The sequence below is a fragment of the Watersipora subatra genome, chromosome 8 (genome assembly GCF_963576615.1).
Source record: "Watersipora subatra chromosome 8, tzWatSuba1.1, whole genome shotgun sequence".
NCBI classification, from domain to species: Eukaryota; Metazoa; Bryozoa; class Gymnolaemata; order Cheilostomatida; family Watersiporidae; genus Watersipora; species Watersipora subatra.
Genome location: NC_088715.1, coordinates 3,798,583 through 3,818,559, shown reverse-complemented (window position 1 = coordinate 3,818,559; position 19,977 = coordinate 3,798,583). Strand labels below are relative to the sequence as shown.

Here is a 19,977-nt window from a genome sequence, read left to right as displayed (position 1 = left end):
GTACTCTAGTAGTAGTATAGAAATACTACCATCAGAGTAAGAGGAAGTACTCTAGTAGTAGTATATAAATACTACTATCTGAGTAAGAGGAAGTACTCTAGTAGTAGTATAGAAATACTACCATCAGAGTGAAAAGTACTCTAGTAGTAGATTAGAAATACTACCATCAGAATAAGAGGAAGTACTCTAGTAGTATATAAATACTACCATCAGAATAAGAGGAAGTACTCTAGTAGTAGTATATAAATACTACCATCAGAATAAGAGGAGGTACTCTAGTAGTAGTATAGAAATACTACCACCAGAATAAGAAGAAGTACTCTAGTAGTAGTATAGAAATACTACCACCAGAATAAGAAGAAGTACTCTAGTAGTAGTATATAAATACTACCATCAGAATAAGAAGAAGTACTCTAGTAGTAGTATAGAAATACTACCATCAGAATAAGAGGAAGTACTCTAGTAGTAGTATATAAATACTACCATCAGAATAAGAGGAAGTACTCTAGTAGTAGTAGTATATAAATACTACCATCAGAATAAGAGGAAGTACTAAAGTAGTAGTACAGAAATACTACCATCAGAATAAGAGGAAGTACTCTAGTAGTAGTTTAGAAATACTACCATATGGGTACGAGGAAGTACTCTAGTAGTAGATTAGAAATACTACCATCAGAGTAAGAGAAAGTACTCTAGTAGCAGTATAGAAATACTACCATATGGGTACGAGGAAATACTATAGTAGTAGATTCGTTATTTATGGCATAGGTTTCATCCTTGGGTGTTGCAGAAGATCTACTACCTCTTGGCCTGCCAGGCCTCCTTTTAACACCAGGCCCTCCGCTGACAGCAGCTTTTTTCTGCCGCTTCCGAGGTGCCGAGGCTACCTAGAAATAGTAAAGATTACACCTTGTACTTCTCCATGGACACAAGAACAAAGAAAGGACTACGCAGTTTCATAGAGGCTACTTATTTGCCTATTGAAAAACTAACCAAACGCAATGCACAGCCATTCTGTACAAAAAAGATTACATGGCTTCTGACCAATGCAGATGTTTTATTTAAAAAATGCACAAATTTGAGCCAATCCGCAAGTTAACCGCATCATGGAAACGGCATAAATCCATAAGCTAAGTGAGTTTTGCGATGCACAAATCTTTATCGAATCCATCATGCTAGCGAATGATGAAAACGGTACACGCGAATCATGCGCATTAAGATATCGCTGGATATTCCATTCTAAACATTTGCACGCTTCAGTCATTTTTATTTGATTTGAGCAGTTTCAAAGTACCAATGTTCCAAACGATTGCTGCTAAGGTGACAAGACTGTGTAGCTATTTATAGAGTCATTAATTAGGCTAATACTTTACCTACTGGGGGTCAAGCTGCGCACAGCCCCAAAACGTATCACGCGAGTCATGGAAACATAGTGATTGTTTCATAGAGGCTGCTTTTTTACCATTTGAAAAACTAATCAAACGCGATGCACAGCCACTCTGACCATGGCAGATGCTTTATTTAAAAAATGTCCCATATTATATTCATAAAACCTTAATACCGCCTGCAGAGTTAAACTTACCCATCATTTTTTAAGTTGATCTTTCCTGAGGCAAACTTAAGAATATACCTATAAAATGTAACAAAATTTTCAAATCAAATTTATGGTACCATAAATACCCTAAAGATGACTGCAACATTGAGTTGAAGCATTTAAACTGTTAATTCATGATCGTGACAGCAAAAGACAGGTAATAAGGGGCTGTGACAGCAAATGACAGGTAATAAAGGGCTGTGACAGCAAAAGACAGGTAATAAGGGGCTGTGACAGCAAAAGACAGGTAATAAGGGGCTGTGACAGCAAATGACAGGTAATAAGGGGCTGTGACAGCAAAAGACAGGTAATAAGGGGCTGTGACAGCAAATGACAGGTAATAAGGGGCTGTGACAGCAAATGACAGGTAATAAGGGGCTGTGACTGCAGATGACAGGTTGTTGTTATGGCTGTAATAGCAAATGAGAAGTAATTCATGGCTGTGACAGCAAATGACAGGTATCTTATGAGTGTGACAGCAAATGACAAAAAATTCATGGTTGTAACATGACTTTTTTGTAACAACAAACCCATAAACTATAGACTTATACACATAGCCTTGTCGATATGTGTATAAGTCCATAGTTTGCGGGTTCGAGCTTCCGTACTAACAATCAGCAAGTTCTACTTTGATAAACACTAGGATGGTCTCACAGATAGCGCACAGGAGAGACAATAATAATTGTACAACCCGACGTTACGAAACTTGTGAGATACAAATTATTTTAACAGTACACAAATTAGCCGACAGTCGAGCATAAAGTGAACATTAAAAGACATACAAAAGCTCATTTCATATGCTACTTAGCCAATGCGGTGGGTTGAAATCTTTACTATAATAAGAGCCGTGTCCGTTTGTCGGAAGCCACGCTTAAAGATTGAGAAAAAACGGATTACACAGGAATTGAACCCAGACATCCAGATTAGAAGCCAGGCGCACTACCAACTGCACCACTGGACCACCTTGTAACATACCTAAATAGTTGTGCGCACGCTAATTACATACGATAATCTCTCATGGCGCATATTGCCAGCATACTAGTACATAGTAACATCATAGTCCCTAAATCAAGATATAAGGACTACAAATCAATATTTATCAGAGTTGTACACAACATGAAGGTGATAAGCAAAGATATATAAAGGCTGAAGGAAATTGAGAATAGACACACATACTGGGATATTTGCATGACATTGTCAGTAGGTATTTGGAGAAGGGCTGACTCATCACCAGTGTAAACATACTTGAGCCAGGCACTCACATGACTGTAGGAGAGGGCAGACATGTCTAGTGTGTCTACTGAGAGCAAACCCTGCATCAAGAGAGAACAGAACGCATTAAGATTTCTAGAGAAAATGTTAACAAATATTTCTGATTTGTCATAAAATTAAACCATTGCGTTAAGCACAAAGGTTTTGAGCTAATTTTATGCACTGTAAAACATATCTCACAGTAAAAGCAGCACCTATTTACCGCAGAAGTCATAGAGAATATGTTATCTAGACAACCTGTGAGTAAAACTTCAACCTGCAAGTACTAAAAGCACCTGTAAATAGACCAATTATCTCGGAGTAGCACTTGCACCATAACAAATGGGTGTCAAACAAGGCAAATACTGCTTCATCATACTTTGTAGCCAGCTCAGCAAACTTACACCATATTAATTTGAATCCAAAGTAGGGAGCCTCTATAGACACCATTGAAAAGGTGGTTGGGCAAACTGATAAGCCCTAGTGTACAAGAAGCTATGCGTGGATAATGGAAATGAGACAAAGTTGAACAAAACAACCAAAATATAAGATAACCTAAAACACCTTCCACTAATACACCTTCCACTAATACACCTTCCACTAATATACCTTCCACTAATATACCTTCCACTAATATACCTTCCACTAATACGCCTTCCACTAATACGCCTTCCACTAATACGCCTTCCACTAATACGCCTTCCGCTAATACGCCTTCCACTAATATACCTTCCACTAATACGCCTTCCACTAATACGCCTTCCACCAATACGCCTTCCACTAATACGCCTTCCACTAATACGCCTTCCACTAATACGCCTTCCACTAATACACCTTCCACTAATACACCTTCCACTAATACACCTTATGTAAGTCTACAGCAAAGACATGGGAATGACCTTTAGTATTGAAAATGTAGAAGGCTAATCCTCAAGAAAGGCCATACTGTGCATACAGATGGCCAGGAAATACCAACTGGTACCATCAAGGATATAGAAGGGTAAATACATGGTGACTATGCAAAACAATATCAACCATGAAACCAAAGTGCATTACAAGGCCATTACCGAATAGGTAATAACAGGCATAATAAAGCACCTAGCAGGCATAATAAGGTACCTAACAAGCATAATAAGGTACCTAACAGGCATATAAAGTACCTGATAGGTATAATAAGGTACCTAGCAGGCATAATAAGGTGCCTAACAGGTAGAATAAGGTACCTAGCACGTATAATAAGGTACCTAACAGGTATAATAAGATACCTAGCAGGCCGAATAAGGTACCTAACAGGTGTAATAAGGTACCTAGCAGATATAATAAGGTACATAAAAGGTATAATAAGGTATCAAACAAGCATAATAAGGTACTTAACAGGCATAATAAGGTACCTAATAGGCATAATAAAGTACCTAGCAGGTATAATAAGGTACCTAACAGGTGTAATAAGGTACCTAACAGGCCTAATAAGATACATAACATGCCTAATAAGGTACTTAGCAGGCATAATAAAGTACCTAACAGGCATAATAAAGTACCTAGCAGGTATAATAAGGTACCTAACAGGCATAATAAGGTACCTAACAGGCATAATAAAGTACCTAACAGGCATAATAAGGTACCTAACAGGTATAATAAGGTACCTAACAGGCATAATAAAGTACCTAGCAGGCATAATAAAGTACCTAGCAGGCATAATAAAGTACCTAGCAGGTATAATAAGGTACCTAACAGGCATAATAAAGTACCTAGCAGGTATAATAAGGTACCTAACAGGCATAATAAGGTACCTAGCAGGCATAATAAGGTACCTAACAGGCTTAATAAGGTAATTAATAGGCATAATAATTTGTACTGGGGAAGCCATCAAAGAAACAGACAGCAACTTGCAAGCTGCTGATCATGCACGGAACAATCAATTCTCTCGCTGTCCAACTCAAAAGCTTTTAGCTTTTTTCGTTAAAACTTTGAAAGCAACACCATAGAAATAATTATTAACTGTTTCAGACTAATAGTAGTTCCTTTTTTAATGCGGTCCTAATATTTCGATGTACATGTACAAGAAACAGTTTACAAGTTTTGGACCAAAGGTTACGTTTAGCGAGCAAACTTTTAGGCATTTGTGCTAAATGCAGGGCGGAAAAGTTTTGCTCAGATGAAAAATTGTTTGGACACTAATATCACTAATAAGGTACCTAGCAGGTATAATAAGGTACCTAACAATTGTTTGGACACTAATATCACTAATAAGGTACCTAACAGGTATAATAAGGTACCTAACAATTGTTTGGACACTAATATCACTAATAAGGTACCTAGCAGGTATAATAAGGTACCTAACAATTGTTTGGACACTAATATCACTAATAAGGTACCTAGCAGGTATAATAAGGTACCTAACAATTGTTTGGACACTAATATCACTAATAAGGTACCTAGCAGGTATAATAAGGTACCTAGCAGGTATAATAAGGTACCTAGCAGGTATAATAAGGTACCTAACAATTGTTTGGACACTAATATCACTAATAAGGTACCTAGCAGGTATAATAAGGTACCTAACAATTGTTTGGACACTAATATCACTAATAAGGTACCTAGCAGGTATAATAAGGTACCTAGCAGGTATAATAAGGTACCTAGCAGGTATAATAAGGTACCTAACAATTGTTTGGACACTAATATCACTAATAAGGTACCTAGCAGGTATAATAAGGTACCTAGCAGGTATAATAAGGTACCTAACAATTGTTTGGACACTAATATCACTAATAAGGTACCTAGCAGGTATAATAAGGTACCTAACAGGTAGAATAAGGTACCTAGCAGGTATAATAAGGTACCTAGCAGGTAGAATAAGGTACCTAGCAGGTATAATAAGGTACCTAACAATTGTTTGGACACTAATATCACTAATAAGGTACCTAGCAGGTATAATAAGGTACCTAGCAGGTATAATAAGGTGCCTAGCAGGTAGAATAAGGTACCTAGCAGGTATAATAAGGTACCTAACACTAATATCGACTAGCTCAGCAGTGTAAAAAAAGAGTCGGGACCAGAAAATATTGTGGAAGGTATTAGACAACTAGAAGATGTTCGTTCCATCGAAAATAACAATCAGAACGCAGCTATTCGAGCAAACGATGCAAATATTTTTGTTTTAAAAACCTTTACGCTTTTACGTGTAATAAAGTATGATTTGTTTGTGTGACTTGTTCATGAATATAATTTTGTAGCATTTGGTAGATTATTATTATATAACAAATAAATTTGCAAATTTACAGCACATTATTTGATAGCATCATTGCGGTAATCTGATCATGCAATTGATCAACGCTCGTAACTCCTCTTCTATTGCACATAAAAAGCTAGTTTTGGCTGCAAACTGTAGCCAACATATCAGTGAGTGCAATGAGCTTTTATGCAACAATGTTAAATATAGATATAAAATAAAAATATGTCTTCAGATTTAGAATGAAATAAAAATTAAAAATGCCAACAAATTGTAAAGAAGGACACAGGCTATACTATCATCGAAGGTCAATTGCAAGCAATCGATATCAACTGGTAGAAATATTGAGGTAGAGAGCATAGCTCTCTTGCTGTGGAGGCAGATTCATCAAGGGCCATAAACAAGTACAAAAGTTATCCTGCTTATCTTGTTTTTTTTCTATTCTTTGGATTTTCTTTCACTTAAATTTAATTATGGTCTGCACCCACGAGGATGATGAGGTGATTACTTTCCTGGACTTTGTTATTGATGCCAACACTTTTCGAAAAATAGGTGGCAAGTCCTAAAGTAACATTTAAATAATATATTACTTAAAAATACTTATTAAAAATATATTACTATGTAAAAAGTGTGTTAAGGTTTGTAAAACCTTGTGAATGTGTATTGTAAATAAAAGTATAATGACAACAGAAGCATAAAAGGACCGTTTCTGACGTTCGGTATCCATGATCGATTCTATGTCTCCATCTGGCGATTCGATTTATACAATTTCTCTTCTCTGGCTAATTTGCTGAAAACCACTGCGCAGCATGTAAAGGTACAATACCTTCAACTCCTCGTCGTACTGGATTTGAACTTGCGACAAATTGCAAGTATGCAAACACTTTCACCTAACTACAAGGCTATGTCATTCTTATCTGATTTAGGTCCCAATAGATTTAGGTCACAATTTACTTTTCACTTATCTAGCCATTACTTGCTAATTACTTCACAATTAAACACCTTTACAATAGTTTTATTAAGGTACGGTCACACGTAACGAATTATTTGTTCAATCTGACCGAAATCACGAAGTGAACAGAATTGTCTGAGCTGTGCATGTACACCGAATTCGTCGACGAAACGCATTTAATTGGCTAAACGAGTTATTAGCATGCATAATTCTAGCAGCTTTTGCAATTAGTATAGTCCAAGACACGTATGACGATACACAATAAAAGCACAAGTGCAATTCAACATAGTACACACGATGCAACTTCTTAGATTGCGCTATTGTTGATTATTTTTATCGTTCGCACATTATAGTTACAGATCGTTTCTTTTTTTTTAACCCTTTCGGGTTTTTTTTTCTAAAACAGTACCCAAAATGCTAATTTATTTGCGAAAATATGCAATTTTCAATACCTATTTGCACTACTTTGGCTGCAGGTATTTCAATAATTTTTTTTAGATTTACTGTCAATAAACATAGAAGATAAACAACACGCTGTGTTCGAACTGTTAAGAATGCCTTGGTAGAGTATCTGAGTGCTGCAATAGAAGCAGAATACCGCATTTTGGAAAAAACGATTGTTGCAAAATTGAACTGCTTGAATCCTCTGTATAATCTTCAGCAGCAATAAAACATCTTCTACTTGTTGCCGTAATAACTTTAGTAACAGTAAAAATAATTTCAACGTGGAGACAAACGTGGTTCCAATGCAACTAGTCGTAAAAACATCGAGGTAAGTGAAGGAAGTCCTACCTCAATAAAAAAACATCAACTACGCAAATGATCTCTCGTTATTGTTTACAATGGTAATAATAACACAAACTTTTGAAGATGATTCACAATAAATTACAGCGAGTATAACTCAAAGCTTTCTGTAGATCACTATAACAACAACGATCTCTATTATAAACGGCTTATATATGCTTTATGAATCAATATAAACCAACGCGGTAGACGTTCTACAGGAATTGACACATGTGTCGCCCTGACAACGCATTAACGATACGCACGGGGAATTATGTGTCGTTCAAACCGTAAAGGGGTTAATAATAACAATTTTCCTTTTAGCAGCAAAAGTTCCGTGGTAGAAAGAGTTGCCATCTTTAGTGCAATCAAGTCAGTTGCATCGTATTTACTATGGCGATTTGCCGTAATATTTTTCTTGCGTGTTCTTTTATGTGCTTCAGACGATGTAAATTTTAAAAGCTGCTAGAATCGTGCTCGCTAACCAACAATAGCGCAACTTGAGCAGTTTCATCGCGTGTATTATGTTGAATTGTACTCGTACTTTTATTGTGTGTCGCGGTACGTGTCTTGGACTATACCAACTGCGAAAGCTGCTAGAATCGTGCTCGCTAAAATAAAAATTGTTTAGCCAATTGAGAGCAATTCGTCGATGACTTCGGTGCTCAGCTCAGATAATTCTGTGAATTTCAGCCAAATTATTCGTTCATTTCTTGATTTCGGTCAAATTGAAGGAATAATTCGTTACGTGGGGCCAAACTAATTTAATTTAATCACTAAGAGATTAACTGTTGAGGTTCAATAAGAAAATCAATGGAATACAAGTAACTTGTGGACTTTACTGCCAAAGACCAAAATTGAAATGTTTTTAATGGAAAATTGAAATTAATCAAGCAATGATTGTGAATCGACTGAAAACTTCCAAGTAACAAAACAGCAAACTGGACAGCACTTGGTATGTAGCGAAAAGGTTTGACAGATACATGTATAACGTTTTCACCAAAATACGAAGTCACTGCGCTTTCAGGCTCATCGTAGTTTCATAACTTTTCACTGCACAAAATATCATCGCAAAGCCAGAGATGCCTAGTAAATGCTAGCATTATGTTACTGGTCAAACACGTGTATCCATGCTGAAACCATAAGTCGCAAAACTGGGTATATAAGCAGGTGGTATATAATATAGGTGGTATATAAGCAAATGGAATGAATTACTGAAGCCATTCTTCTTTACTACAACTGATGACCTACATTAATACAATGTGGGGCAGCTGACAAAGTGTTGAGTTTTTTCCTGTGATCGTAAACAAAAGAGTGGTAGTATTATTGGCTTGTTAAATTTAATAATTGACACTACCCTTTAACAGGCATGAAAGTGAGGTGACATGTGAAGCAGCTGAAGTGTTGGGGAGGTGAGTTGTTGAAGCTGTGAGGTGCTGACACTGTGAAGTGTCCGTGTTGGAAAGATACCAGTGAGTTGTTTGAATTTATTATTCGTGAAGCAGAAGGTGACTATTAAAAACAAAAGGAGAGATGTAGAGTGAATAGAGTTGGTATTGTAAAATAGATTGTGTTGTGACATGATGAAGTTCGGTTATCCAAAGCTGGTGTCCGGTGAACACAGTGATTGTTTGTAGGAGAGACTTGTTGAGGAGATGAATTTGTGTATCCAGAGTGTAGTCAAGAGGAGAGGATATAAAGGTGAAAGTGGTAATAGACAACCTAATATGAGAGATACACAACCTAATATGAGGGGTAGAACTAAGTTAATGCTGTTATTAAAAGTTATTGAACATAGTGGTAGAGAAATTTTGAAAGTTGCAAAGGTCGATGTAGAGAGCGCAGATTGAAACAACTGCCAATAGGTTGAAGTTGCAGTTAAAGAAGCCATCAACAGCTTGAGAAAATGTTGATGGTAGTGAGTTGAATATAGTTGGAATAGTAGAAGTTCCATTGGAAAGTAAATACAGGAGACTACGGAGGATGAGGTTTATGTGGTGAAAGGATAAAAAACAAACTTTTTGGGCATAACTGGGTTGCAGCAGCTAAAATTATAAACTGTGTTGTAAGTGCGTTATGAGAGAGCAAGTTTGAGTCTGATCAGGATGACGGAGAAGAGAGTGTTATATTGGCGATGGTGCTGGCACTAAAGAGGAGAATATTTTTGGCAGTAGCCTGGGGATAGACAAGTCAGAGGCACAGCCTATTGAGTCAGGTAACAAACATCACAAAGCGAGTTGGTACGTGTGCTCATTGGTAGTTATGGTGTAGCTCGAAAAAAAGGGTATGGTGTATGATGAGATTTATGAGACTCGGGCTATGTTGGCGTCTGAGGTCAAGGCAGTTGCAGGTGGTCACAGCAGTTATGGTGAGTGTATAAGGTAGGGAATTATGCAGGATCAGGCATAGATGAGCACTCGAGTTCACACGTTTGCTCAAGCATGCTCAATTTACAAATGAATTGAACCGATTTTCTGGTATTTTTGCTTACTGTAGAATTGAAATGCCTCGGCGCATCCTACCAGTAATAATTGAATTATTTCTTTATTGTCATCATAGACGAATCGCCTCGATTCTCTATTTTTCAACAAGCAAAAAGACTCGAGTCAATGAATCTCTTTGTTATTACTATCTCAGTACCTCCATAATTAGTAATTTATTACTACATTGATGGAAAATTCATCATGGACAGTGACAACCTATTTAACCAGTCAGTTATTAGTAAGTGCAGAGTAGTAATGCCAGCCGCACATGTTTAACATTTTCATAAACCTCGATATGACAGCATGTTTTTTTTTCGATAATATGCAGTATTTTTTATATACCACACAACGATAGAGTATAGTTCTATGGTTTGCCTGTGCACTAGGAACAAGTTTAGCTATGCTTTTTTGATCGTCAAGCAAACAAATGTAACTACATCTCATGCATATATCAGGCCTCGTCCTACGCAGTTGTCTAAATTTATCACTCAAGACTCAGTGGTAAGTTGAACCTAGTTCACTGGTCTGATTGTTCTCAGTTTTGAGGTTTGTTGGCAAGATTTTCTCTCACTGGATAAGTAGTTCCACTAGTATGGTGGGTTCACTATTTTATTCAAAATTTAATAAATATATTTATCAACTTACTAACAAAATCCATTCTTTTTTACAATATTATTATAATCATATTATAAATTTGACGGGCACTACTGATAGGGCTAGCGCGACGATGTCGCTTTTTTCAGAAGTAGCGGTGCATGCAGTGGTAAATAGTTTATTTATTTAGGTAATTATTGTGTTATATTAAATATGAGATGAATGAAGGAGTCTAAATGTAGTAAATGAATGAGAAAGCAATATTTTTAATTATTATTGCTCTACTCTAAGCTTTTCATGTTTTGGTGCATCTCAAACCTTTTCCAACTGTGCATTACCAAAATGATTCATTGTAATCATTATCTATTTTATTTGTTATTCACAATATTCATTTGTCGTTTGACATTTGCTACTAGTGGCGGTTAATAAACAAACAATTATTATAATACTAGCTGTGTCTCCCAGCGTTGCCCGGGTATTATGCCCGGGTAAAAATCAGCTACTAAACAATGAAAAGTGATGAGAGTTGCCTACCACTTGCTAATAGCCAGGTACATTGCAATAGAAAATTGTATTAAAAATCAGCTTATAAACAATGAGAAGTGATGAGAGTTGCCTACCACTTGCTAATAGCCAGGCACATTGCCAATAGAAAATTGTATTAAAAATCAGCTTATAAACAATGAGAAGTGGTGAGAGTTGCCTACCATTTGCTAACCTACCACTATTAGCCTGGCATCAGATAGTGGACATGGTAAAATGTAATAATAATGGTGTCATTATTATATAAAAGAATAGCGTGTCAAATTATTACCAATGCATTAGGACATTTCCGTTTTCTTTCACCCACTACTAGCTTTTACTAACTTGTATTTGCTTTTACAACTCAAGAAATAGATGTCACATTCTGCTCAGCCAGTGGCACCTGTTGTCATCAAACAGCCAGAGAAGCGCAGATCAGGCCTCGTCTACAAACTAAAGAAGAGAGCCATTGCTCTTTCTGTGTGAGATATTGGCTTAGAGGTTGAACTACTTAAATATCATGAGTTGCCTGCTACACATAATGGTAATTTCACCTGCATTATTCTGTTTTGGCTGTTTGTATATGTCAGCTAGCAGAAATTATTGTTTTAGCAGTTGCTACTTTTGCTGTCGTAACTTTAGGCTATGTGTAGTCATGTGTCGACTAATCTGATGTGATATCACTCAATTATTAGTGAGAATACAAATCTGGTAGCTACACATAATGGTAATTTCAGCTGCATTATTCTATTTTGTATGGCGCCTTACAGTGCCTCGCGTTGCGCGTTCACAACTCGAGTTGTACAACTTGAGTTGCCATGTTGTACAACTCGGCCTGGGTTTTTGATGAACTCGAGTTGTGTTCCGCAAAACTAACACAGGTTCATAAAGAAAGCAAAGTGAGTAATTGGGGTGTCTCATTTATAGAAATTTAATAATAATAATTTAAATATATAGACACAATTAAATTAGATATATTGGCGATATTTGTGCATATTTATTTCTATAAATATAACGAGACCAAAAACAATTGTAGAATGTAAAAAGCAAACTAAAAAATAATTTATGTGGGAGCTGGGCCACTTCTTTTTCAAATGAAAGTTATCTCTAGAACCTGACAAGAAACTGAATGAACACCGAAAATGAACATAGAAATTATTTCAATGGCGTTTAATGATGCACCAAAATAAATTCCATAAAGCTAGAAAAAATGAAACGTTGGGATGAGATGTTCTCAAGCCGAGTTGTTGAACTCGAGTTGTTGTTGAAAGAACTCGGCTTGGGTTTTGATGAACTCGAGTTGTGCAACTCGAGTTGTACAACTCGAGTTATATTTACACAACTGGAGATTGCAACTCGAGTTGTACGACTCGAGTTGTGTAACTCGAGTTGTACAACTCGAGTTGCAAACTCGGCACACTATAATTCGCCATTTAGTTCTAGTTTTACAGTACATACATACATAGTTTAATTTCTATTAGCTAACGGGTGCCTATTGATGTATCATTGTTAATATAACCAGATGTACGGTTATCCTACCGTAATACCAATATATTGCACCTCACTTTTGAAAAGTCGCGTTGCGTGTTCACAACTCGAGTTGTGCAACTCGAGTTGTACAACTCGAGTTGTGAACGCGCAACGCAAGGCACTGTACGGCACCATAGTTTTGGCTGTTTGTATGTCAGCTAGCAGAAATTTTTATTTTCGTAGTTGTTAATTTTGCTGCCATAACTTTAAGCTATGTGTAATCATGTGTCGACTAATTTGATGTGATATCATTCAATTATTATTGATGATACAAATCTGGTAGCTAGTTTCTATAAATGAGAAATGTCATGCTTTGGTGCTGTTAAATATACACTCTAGAGAAGCTGTAGAAAGCAATTTGATTGTCAGCACTGAAGATTTTATACAGGCTTCTGTAGAGAGTGTTGGAGTAAATACAAGAGAGAGATGCTCAAGTCGGCTGAAATTAAGGAGATTCAATTCACTCCGCCTGCAACCAGTACCCTAGCGAAAAGAGTAATATAGTCATGGGGGCATGATCATGTGCCCCGTAGATCGACCCCAGCAACTTAAATAAAACTTATATTTTGTGAATGTAACCACCAAGCGCATTGAGAAACTGCCCTATGATATATAATAGAATAAAACTGCAACACTAAACGGTTATTTCACTTGTAAGGCCGTTTTGCATAGGTGTTACCCAACAACATTTGTGTAGGTGAGCAACTTCTATTCAGATCAAAGGCTGAACTGGCTAGCTAGTGAACAAGTGGAGAATTGATAGAGTATTCATCTTATTTAAAAAACTGAATTGATTTATTGGGAGTTAAGATAGCATAAGAATTGAATTTTAGTGTTTTGTTTATTGAATTGAAATTAATAGATTCTTACCAGGTCTTGCAAAAGAATTGGGAGCAGACCTGCCAACCCTGGAGTGGGAAAGGAGTGAGAGCCTATTTTGGGGGCAACACAAACGCTAGGATTTGATAAGTGGAGTAAATTTTTATAGCATATAAAAACACCACAGCGAAAAATAATATAGGTAACTCCATATAGAAACTACAAGTCGTGGTGGTTATTGATAGATGAGAATGACACAAATATGTTTATACATAGTTGTTTATTAGTAGTAAGTATATGATTACTACTTGAAAATTTGGGCAAAAAACAGGTTTGCTTGGGTAACAGGGGCAATTGCGTAACACGGGTGTGAGATGCGTGAGACATGGGGCTATTGCGTGAGTCTCACGCCCAATGCGTGAGAGTTGGCAGGTATGATTGGAAGTTGAATTGCTAATTTTTTTAATAAAAATAGAATCGAGTCCTTTTCAAAGCCTTAAACCATTTCGGATATCATGCAGTATTAAGCAGTATATAAGTCAGTGGATAATTATTATTATTATATTTTCCCACTTAGACCGCACAGCAGGTGCGTAAGGGGCGTGGGAACACGGTGTGTTTACACTAATAAGTGGTTTCAAAATAAGATTGTTTTTTAAAATTATTTTGTGTTTTTCTCATCTTATCAGGATCTTAACTCTCTTAGTGTACGGGCCAAAAGGACTGATAGAATACATTAGTTCTTATATATGGAGTATAGGTGTTTGATCTTTGGCGGTATTGTATCCTATGCTTTCGCATTTGAATGGTGGTTCTATGCCCTCGGCAGCACATCTTACAAACAGTTTATGCCTACCCTCTCTTCTTCTCTCCTGTAAGGACTCAACACTTGTATCTTCTCGTAATTTTGTAAAACTTATCTGGCCCTTAATGTTAAAAATAAATCGTAGTGCTTTATTTTGCAACTTTTCAAGCTGTTTGACATGTTTATTTTGATAGGGATCCCAGATTTGTGAGGCATATTCTAGTGTTGGCCTTACTAAAGAAAAATAGACAATCTTTTTTGTAGGGGTATCTGCAGATTTTAGCACCCATCTGATCATTGCAAACTTCTGCGTAGACTTAGTTGTTATTTTGACTATGTGTTCATTCCATTTTAGATCTGCTTGTAGTTGTAATCCGAGATAAGGAAAAGAAGACACCTTATTTAGATTTTGTCCACAGAAAGTATATCCAGGGTGGCTATTAATGTTTTTACCAATTTGTAAGAATGTGCACTTGTCAACATTAAATTTCATTTGCCACTTAGAAGCCCAAGCCTCTAATGCAGAAAGGTCTTGTTTGAAAAGCGTTAATTTGTCACTCGTGTTATACAGTATTGCATCATCGGCAAAAAGACGACACTGTGATTGAAGACAAGATGGTAAATCATTGATATATATCAGAAAAAGCAAAGAGCCCAAAACTGAGCCCTGTGGCACACCTGAACTGACTAGTTTTGTGTTAGACCTCTGACCCTCGATTTCAACAAATTGATATTGATCTCAACAAATTCAACATATTTTGGCATTGAGTTGCAAAATAACCTGAAATGGGAAATTCACTATGTAAAAATAATAAGCAAAGCTAATAAGACATTACATATGCTAAGGAGAGTTTTAAAGCATGCTGACACAAAAACTCGGCAGATTGCTTATTTTTCTTTAGTGAGGCCACTTTTAGAGTACGGTTGCACGGTATGGGACCCGTTTATGAAAAAAGATATCAAAAGATTTGAGAAAATACAGAACACCGCTGTAAGGTTCATTTTTAAACTAAAGGGGCAAGTCAGTTTTACAGAAATAAGAGCAAATACAGGGATCGAGAGTTTAGCTAAACGGCGAAAAGATATTAGGTGTGCATTTTATTTAAAAGCAGTGGAAAGAAACTTTACGGTCCCTGATTTCAAAAAAACTATCAAGCACCACAACACTCGACAAAAAGCAGGTCCGTTTGTGCCAACAATCCGGACAAATGCGTTTGTTAATTCTTTTTGGCCGAGAACAACTCGAGACCTGAGAGGTTTTTAGTAAAGAATTTTTGTAATAAAAGAGTTCCCACACCTTTCCTTCTTTCTAGAAGAATGTAGTGGGAAAATTTTAGATTGGATTAGATGTCGATCGCTAAGAAAGTCAGATATCCAGGAAAGCAAGGCATTGTTAATACCAATATGTGATACGAACACGGAGGTAATTCTTCTTTGCTACAACCTGTGCTGAAATGTGCTGTACACTATATGACTTTATTGTACCACTGCAAGTGAGAAGTGAGTGCCTACTCATACCATAATCTCAAACAACACAAGATAGACAAAAAGGGCACAGCCAATGACATAAGAGTAAGGCTTACTGCCAGTAACGAATACATTCCAAAGGCAAACCACAACTATGTAACAATGCCCGCTACAAGCGCAAGCTGTATGTCATGACTCTCTTCTTTCACCACAGCTCCCCCTGATCCTATAGATCACAAAACCCTTTTTTCCTTTTATTCTACGTAAAAATCTGCTAGCCACTTTGGCGGCCTACGATCTCGTGTTTCACTTCTACTGGTAACTGTGTTATCTACCACCGATACTGGCGGGTGACTATTACTGCCTACGGCCAAATCACTATGCCTTTCAACATTTGCCAAATCTGCTTCTATACATTCATCATTCTGGATAATCTCAATTTCCCTGCTATCGTCGCCCTCACTTTCTCTGCAAGCGTGACGCAGATCTGCAACATGACGAGTCATCTTGTCAACTTCCACAGCAGTGTTTGATACTAGTGCAGTCACTGTACCTAACTTCCATACATATGTGCACTTTACATTTGCTGGCTTGACATATACCTGATCACCTACTCTAAATGGGTTACAGGTCACGTCTCGCTGTCGTCACATACCATCTCCCTCTCCAACTAATCTATGCAGCCTAGGCACATACGCATACAACTTCTTTGCCGGCACCACTCCTTCAGCATTAGGTGAATTGTTGTAGTAGAATACCATGTCACTGATACTACCACCCGAGCGTGCAGCCATACGCTTGATTGTCCTGTGGATTCTCTCAACTATTCCGTTACCAGATGCACGATATGCACAACTATATATGTGTTCTACTCCCCATGTTTGCAACAATGACTCAAAACGATTGCCACGAAAACAGGGTCCGTTGTCTGAAAGCACTTCGACAGGAGGCCCTCTTTCTCTAAACACGCGAGCTAGCTGTAGTGACACTGCATCTGCTGTCTCATTTTGTAGTCTTACCCATATTGAAAATCTGCTTGGACCACAATCTATAATAGTTAGGTATGGTACATTCCTGTAGTGACATATATCTGTAGCAAGCCATTCCCAAACTCCTTCTACCTCCAAATTTCCCTTAGTCCATTGCATGGGGGCAGGATCCACCCTTTGACATGCCGGGCAATTTTCAACAATGTTTTTTACAGCCTTCCTGCTCACCCGTTTACCTAACCTTTGCTCAGCAATATACAAGGTTCTGTCGATCCCAAAATGGTGCAGGTCATGGGTTTTCCTCACATCGTCATAACTAGCGACATTATCCACTACTGCTACATTGGCCACTTTAGTAGTATTCACTAACCATTTCTGCCTCACCCTGGTTAACACGTCAGCTTTGTTGCTGGATGAGTTAACCAATTTGATAGTTAACTCCACCTCATACTCATCAATCAGCTGTGCAATTAGCCCCAACCTACGCCTCACTATCATTTCGCACAACCCGCTAACCTTCGGTCGATGACTATCCGTTATAACAGACTGCACCCATGCATAAACTGACTTGGAATCGGTTACTACAGTTAATCTTTTCAGGTTCCATTTCATGACCAAATTTAATCCCTTTACCACAACATCCAATTCTGCTACATTTATGTGTGCTCCATCATCCTCTTTCCTTAACCAAGACGCATCCTCGACCACAACATCACCTACTTCTATACAAACCCCAACAGCAATGCTACTAGCATCACACCACACTGTTCCATGGTCACAGCTTGGTACCGTCCATACACCTCCGACGGGATCATGTTCCTCTGTGTATTTCAATGTCTCATGAAGCATCCCTACCACATCATTTGGTATGTCACTATCCCGCTCAACTACATTTGCTAAACGCTTCTTATAACTGCATGACACGCGCAGCCAGCCCGCTACTGGATAATGGCCGGTTAGCTTGCCACAAACAGAAAACAGCTCTCGTTTTGTAACTTTAGTGCCAACCGCTGGCAAGGGTCCATCTCTCGACCATCTCACTTTAGCACCATTTGTAGTCACCCTCAACCCTAATACCCGTGCATCAGACAATAGTACAGGTTCCTTTGTGACTAACCCAAAACTTGACAAATGGTGCTGCACTCGCTTTGCAGACACAACAGCCTCATTGACAAAAATGTCGTCGACATAGTGATCAGTACCTTTGGCCACAATTTCGTCTAACGCTAAAACTTTTTGTAGTATAACTGACATAATTTTTGGAGCCACATTTAACCCAAACCCCATTCGAGTCATGACATACAACTTACCCTTGTAGTTCACAGCCTGAAACCTATGAAGGTCTCCATGTACATGTAACTGCAGGTAAGCTTTCTTTAAATCCAAAACACATGCATTGTCACCAAGTTTACGCCAATTCCTTAGTTTATCCTGGCACAGTGCCACACCACACCCTGGATGATTGCTAATGTAACTGTTTAATTCCTTGCTATAGTCCATCACAGGGCGAACTTTGGTTGGTTTGTTTGGCTGGGCGGCAGCCATTAGCGGTATGACTCCTGTTACCTTTCCATGTAATTTCTCATTGTGAGGCTGTAGCCATCCATTGTTAATCCATTGTTCTACTTCCAGCTCGTACGCCTTCCGTTTGTCTTCAGCGACGCGATACTCGGCACAATTGTTTCGCAACACAGGCTCTTTTGCTAACCACTTCCAGCTTACTGTCCACTTTGAGCCATCGAAGACAGCGTTAAAGTCTTTGTCGTCGATTACTACTGTTACCTTTTCGTTCATAAGTAACTTTTGTTGATTTTTAACTACTCCAACATTGATCACTCTGGTAGATGCCATAAAACTCACATCACAGCTTTGGGAGACCACCATGCCACCAAGTCTTATAATGGCATCCATACCGAGAATCATGGAACAGCCACACACCAAATACGGCGCCACGAGACACTTTAGCTCAATTGTTTGACCCTCGGCTGTCATTTGTAATAATGCTTCTCCTGCACATTTACCAACATGTCCGTTTAGCATAGTCACTAGCTGAGGTGGCCCTTGCAATTGTAACCCTAGTCGGCGAATCAAATCTTGGCGTATAACAGACTGTTCACATCCGCTATCAACTAATGCCACATTGTCATGTCCTTGAATTTTAACAGATTTGAATGGTAACATTCTGCTTACTTTAGGGCAGGGGGAGCATCCAGCAACAATACTCCCCCTTTATCGTTTCCCTGTTCTTGTTTACAGTGTCGGCTGATGTGACCAAATTGCTGGCATCTGTAACATTGAACTTGCCGCCTTGCATTGTTGCGGTTGCTCGCACCACCCTGGCGATAGGTATACCCAACCTTAGAACATCCGTAGCAAGTACTGTCCTTCTTTGTATAACCAATAGCACAAGAACCAGCATCTGTTGCTCTGCTGGACATCATCATTCTCGCTCGGCTAACCAGAGCCGTCAAGCTTAGCTTCTCCACAGATGATACAGATTTTAGTTGGGTAGTGATCTCATCGGGTAGCCCAGCAACAAAAACGCATTTTAAGAGCGGTTCCGGTTCTGTCTGGCCAATTAAGGCCACTAACCTTCGTAAATCGGCCAAGTACACATCCACAGTTTCCCCATCGACCAATGTCCGTGTTCGTAACTGTTCGTATGCACTAAAACTATTATCACTGAATGCTTGGAGTAGCTCTTCTTTTAGCTTCGTATAATTGCCTTTAGTACTGTCATCTTGTTGTGATGATTATTGATAGTATTGGATTATCTTACCAAGTAATCTTACAACGGTTAGGGAGTAAGCTCAGGTTTATTGTCACGAGCAGATGCACTGCTAAATTATTATAATAAACTCAGATAGGCCTAATCCTGACTATAATGACTGTTAACCAATGTTTTGTTGATTAAGTATTCAGGATCTTATAAAAGACCTTCCTAGATGTGAGAATC

The 19,977-nt window shown here is 38.0% G+C and overlaps 1 protein-coding gene across 1 annotated transcript; it reads right to left on the bottom strand.

Annotated features, from left to right (window-relative positions):
• Positions 1 to 1,721: 1,721 nt before the first annotated feature.
• On the bottom strand, positions 1,722 to 19,202 carry LOC137402233 (uncharacterized). Its single transcript, XM_068088731.1, has 4 exons — positions 16,688 to 19,202; positions 16,401 to 16,519; positions 2,771 to 2,907; positions 1,722 to 2,004 (listed from the first exon to the last, which is right to left on the bottom strand). Exons 1-4 carry the CDS (start codon positions 19,200 to 19,202, stop codon positions 1,722 to 1,724), a joined length of 3,054 nt encoding a protein of 1,017 aa, XP_067944832.1.
• Positions 19,203 to 19,977: the final 775 nt, after the last annotated feature.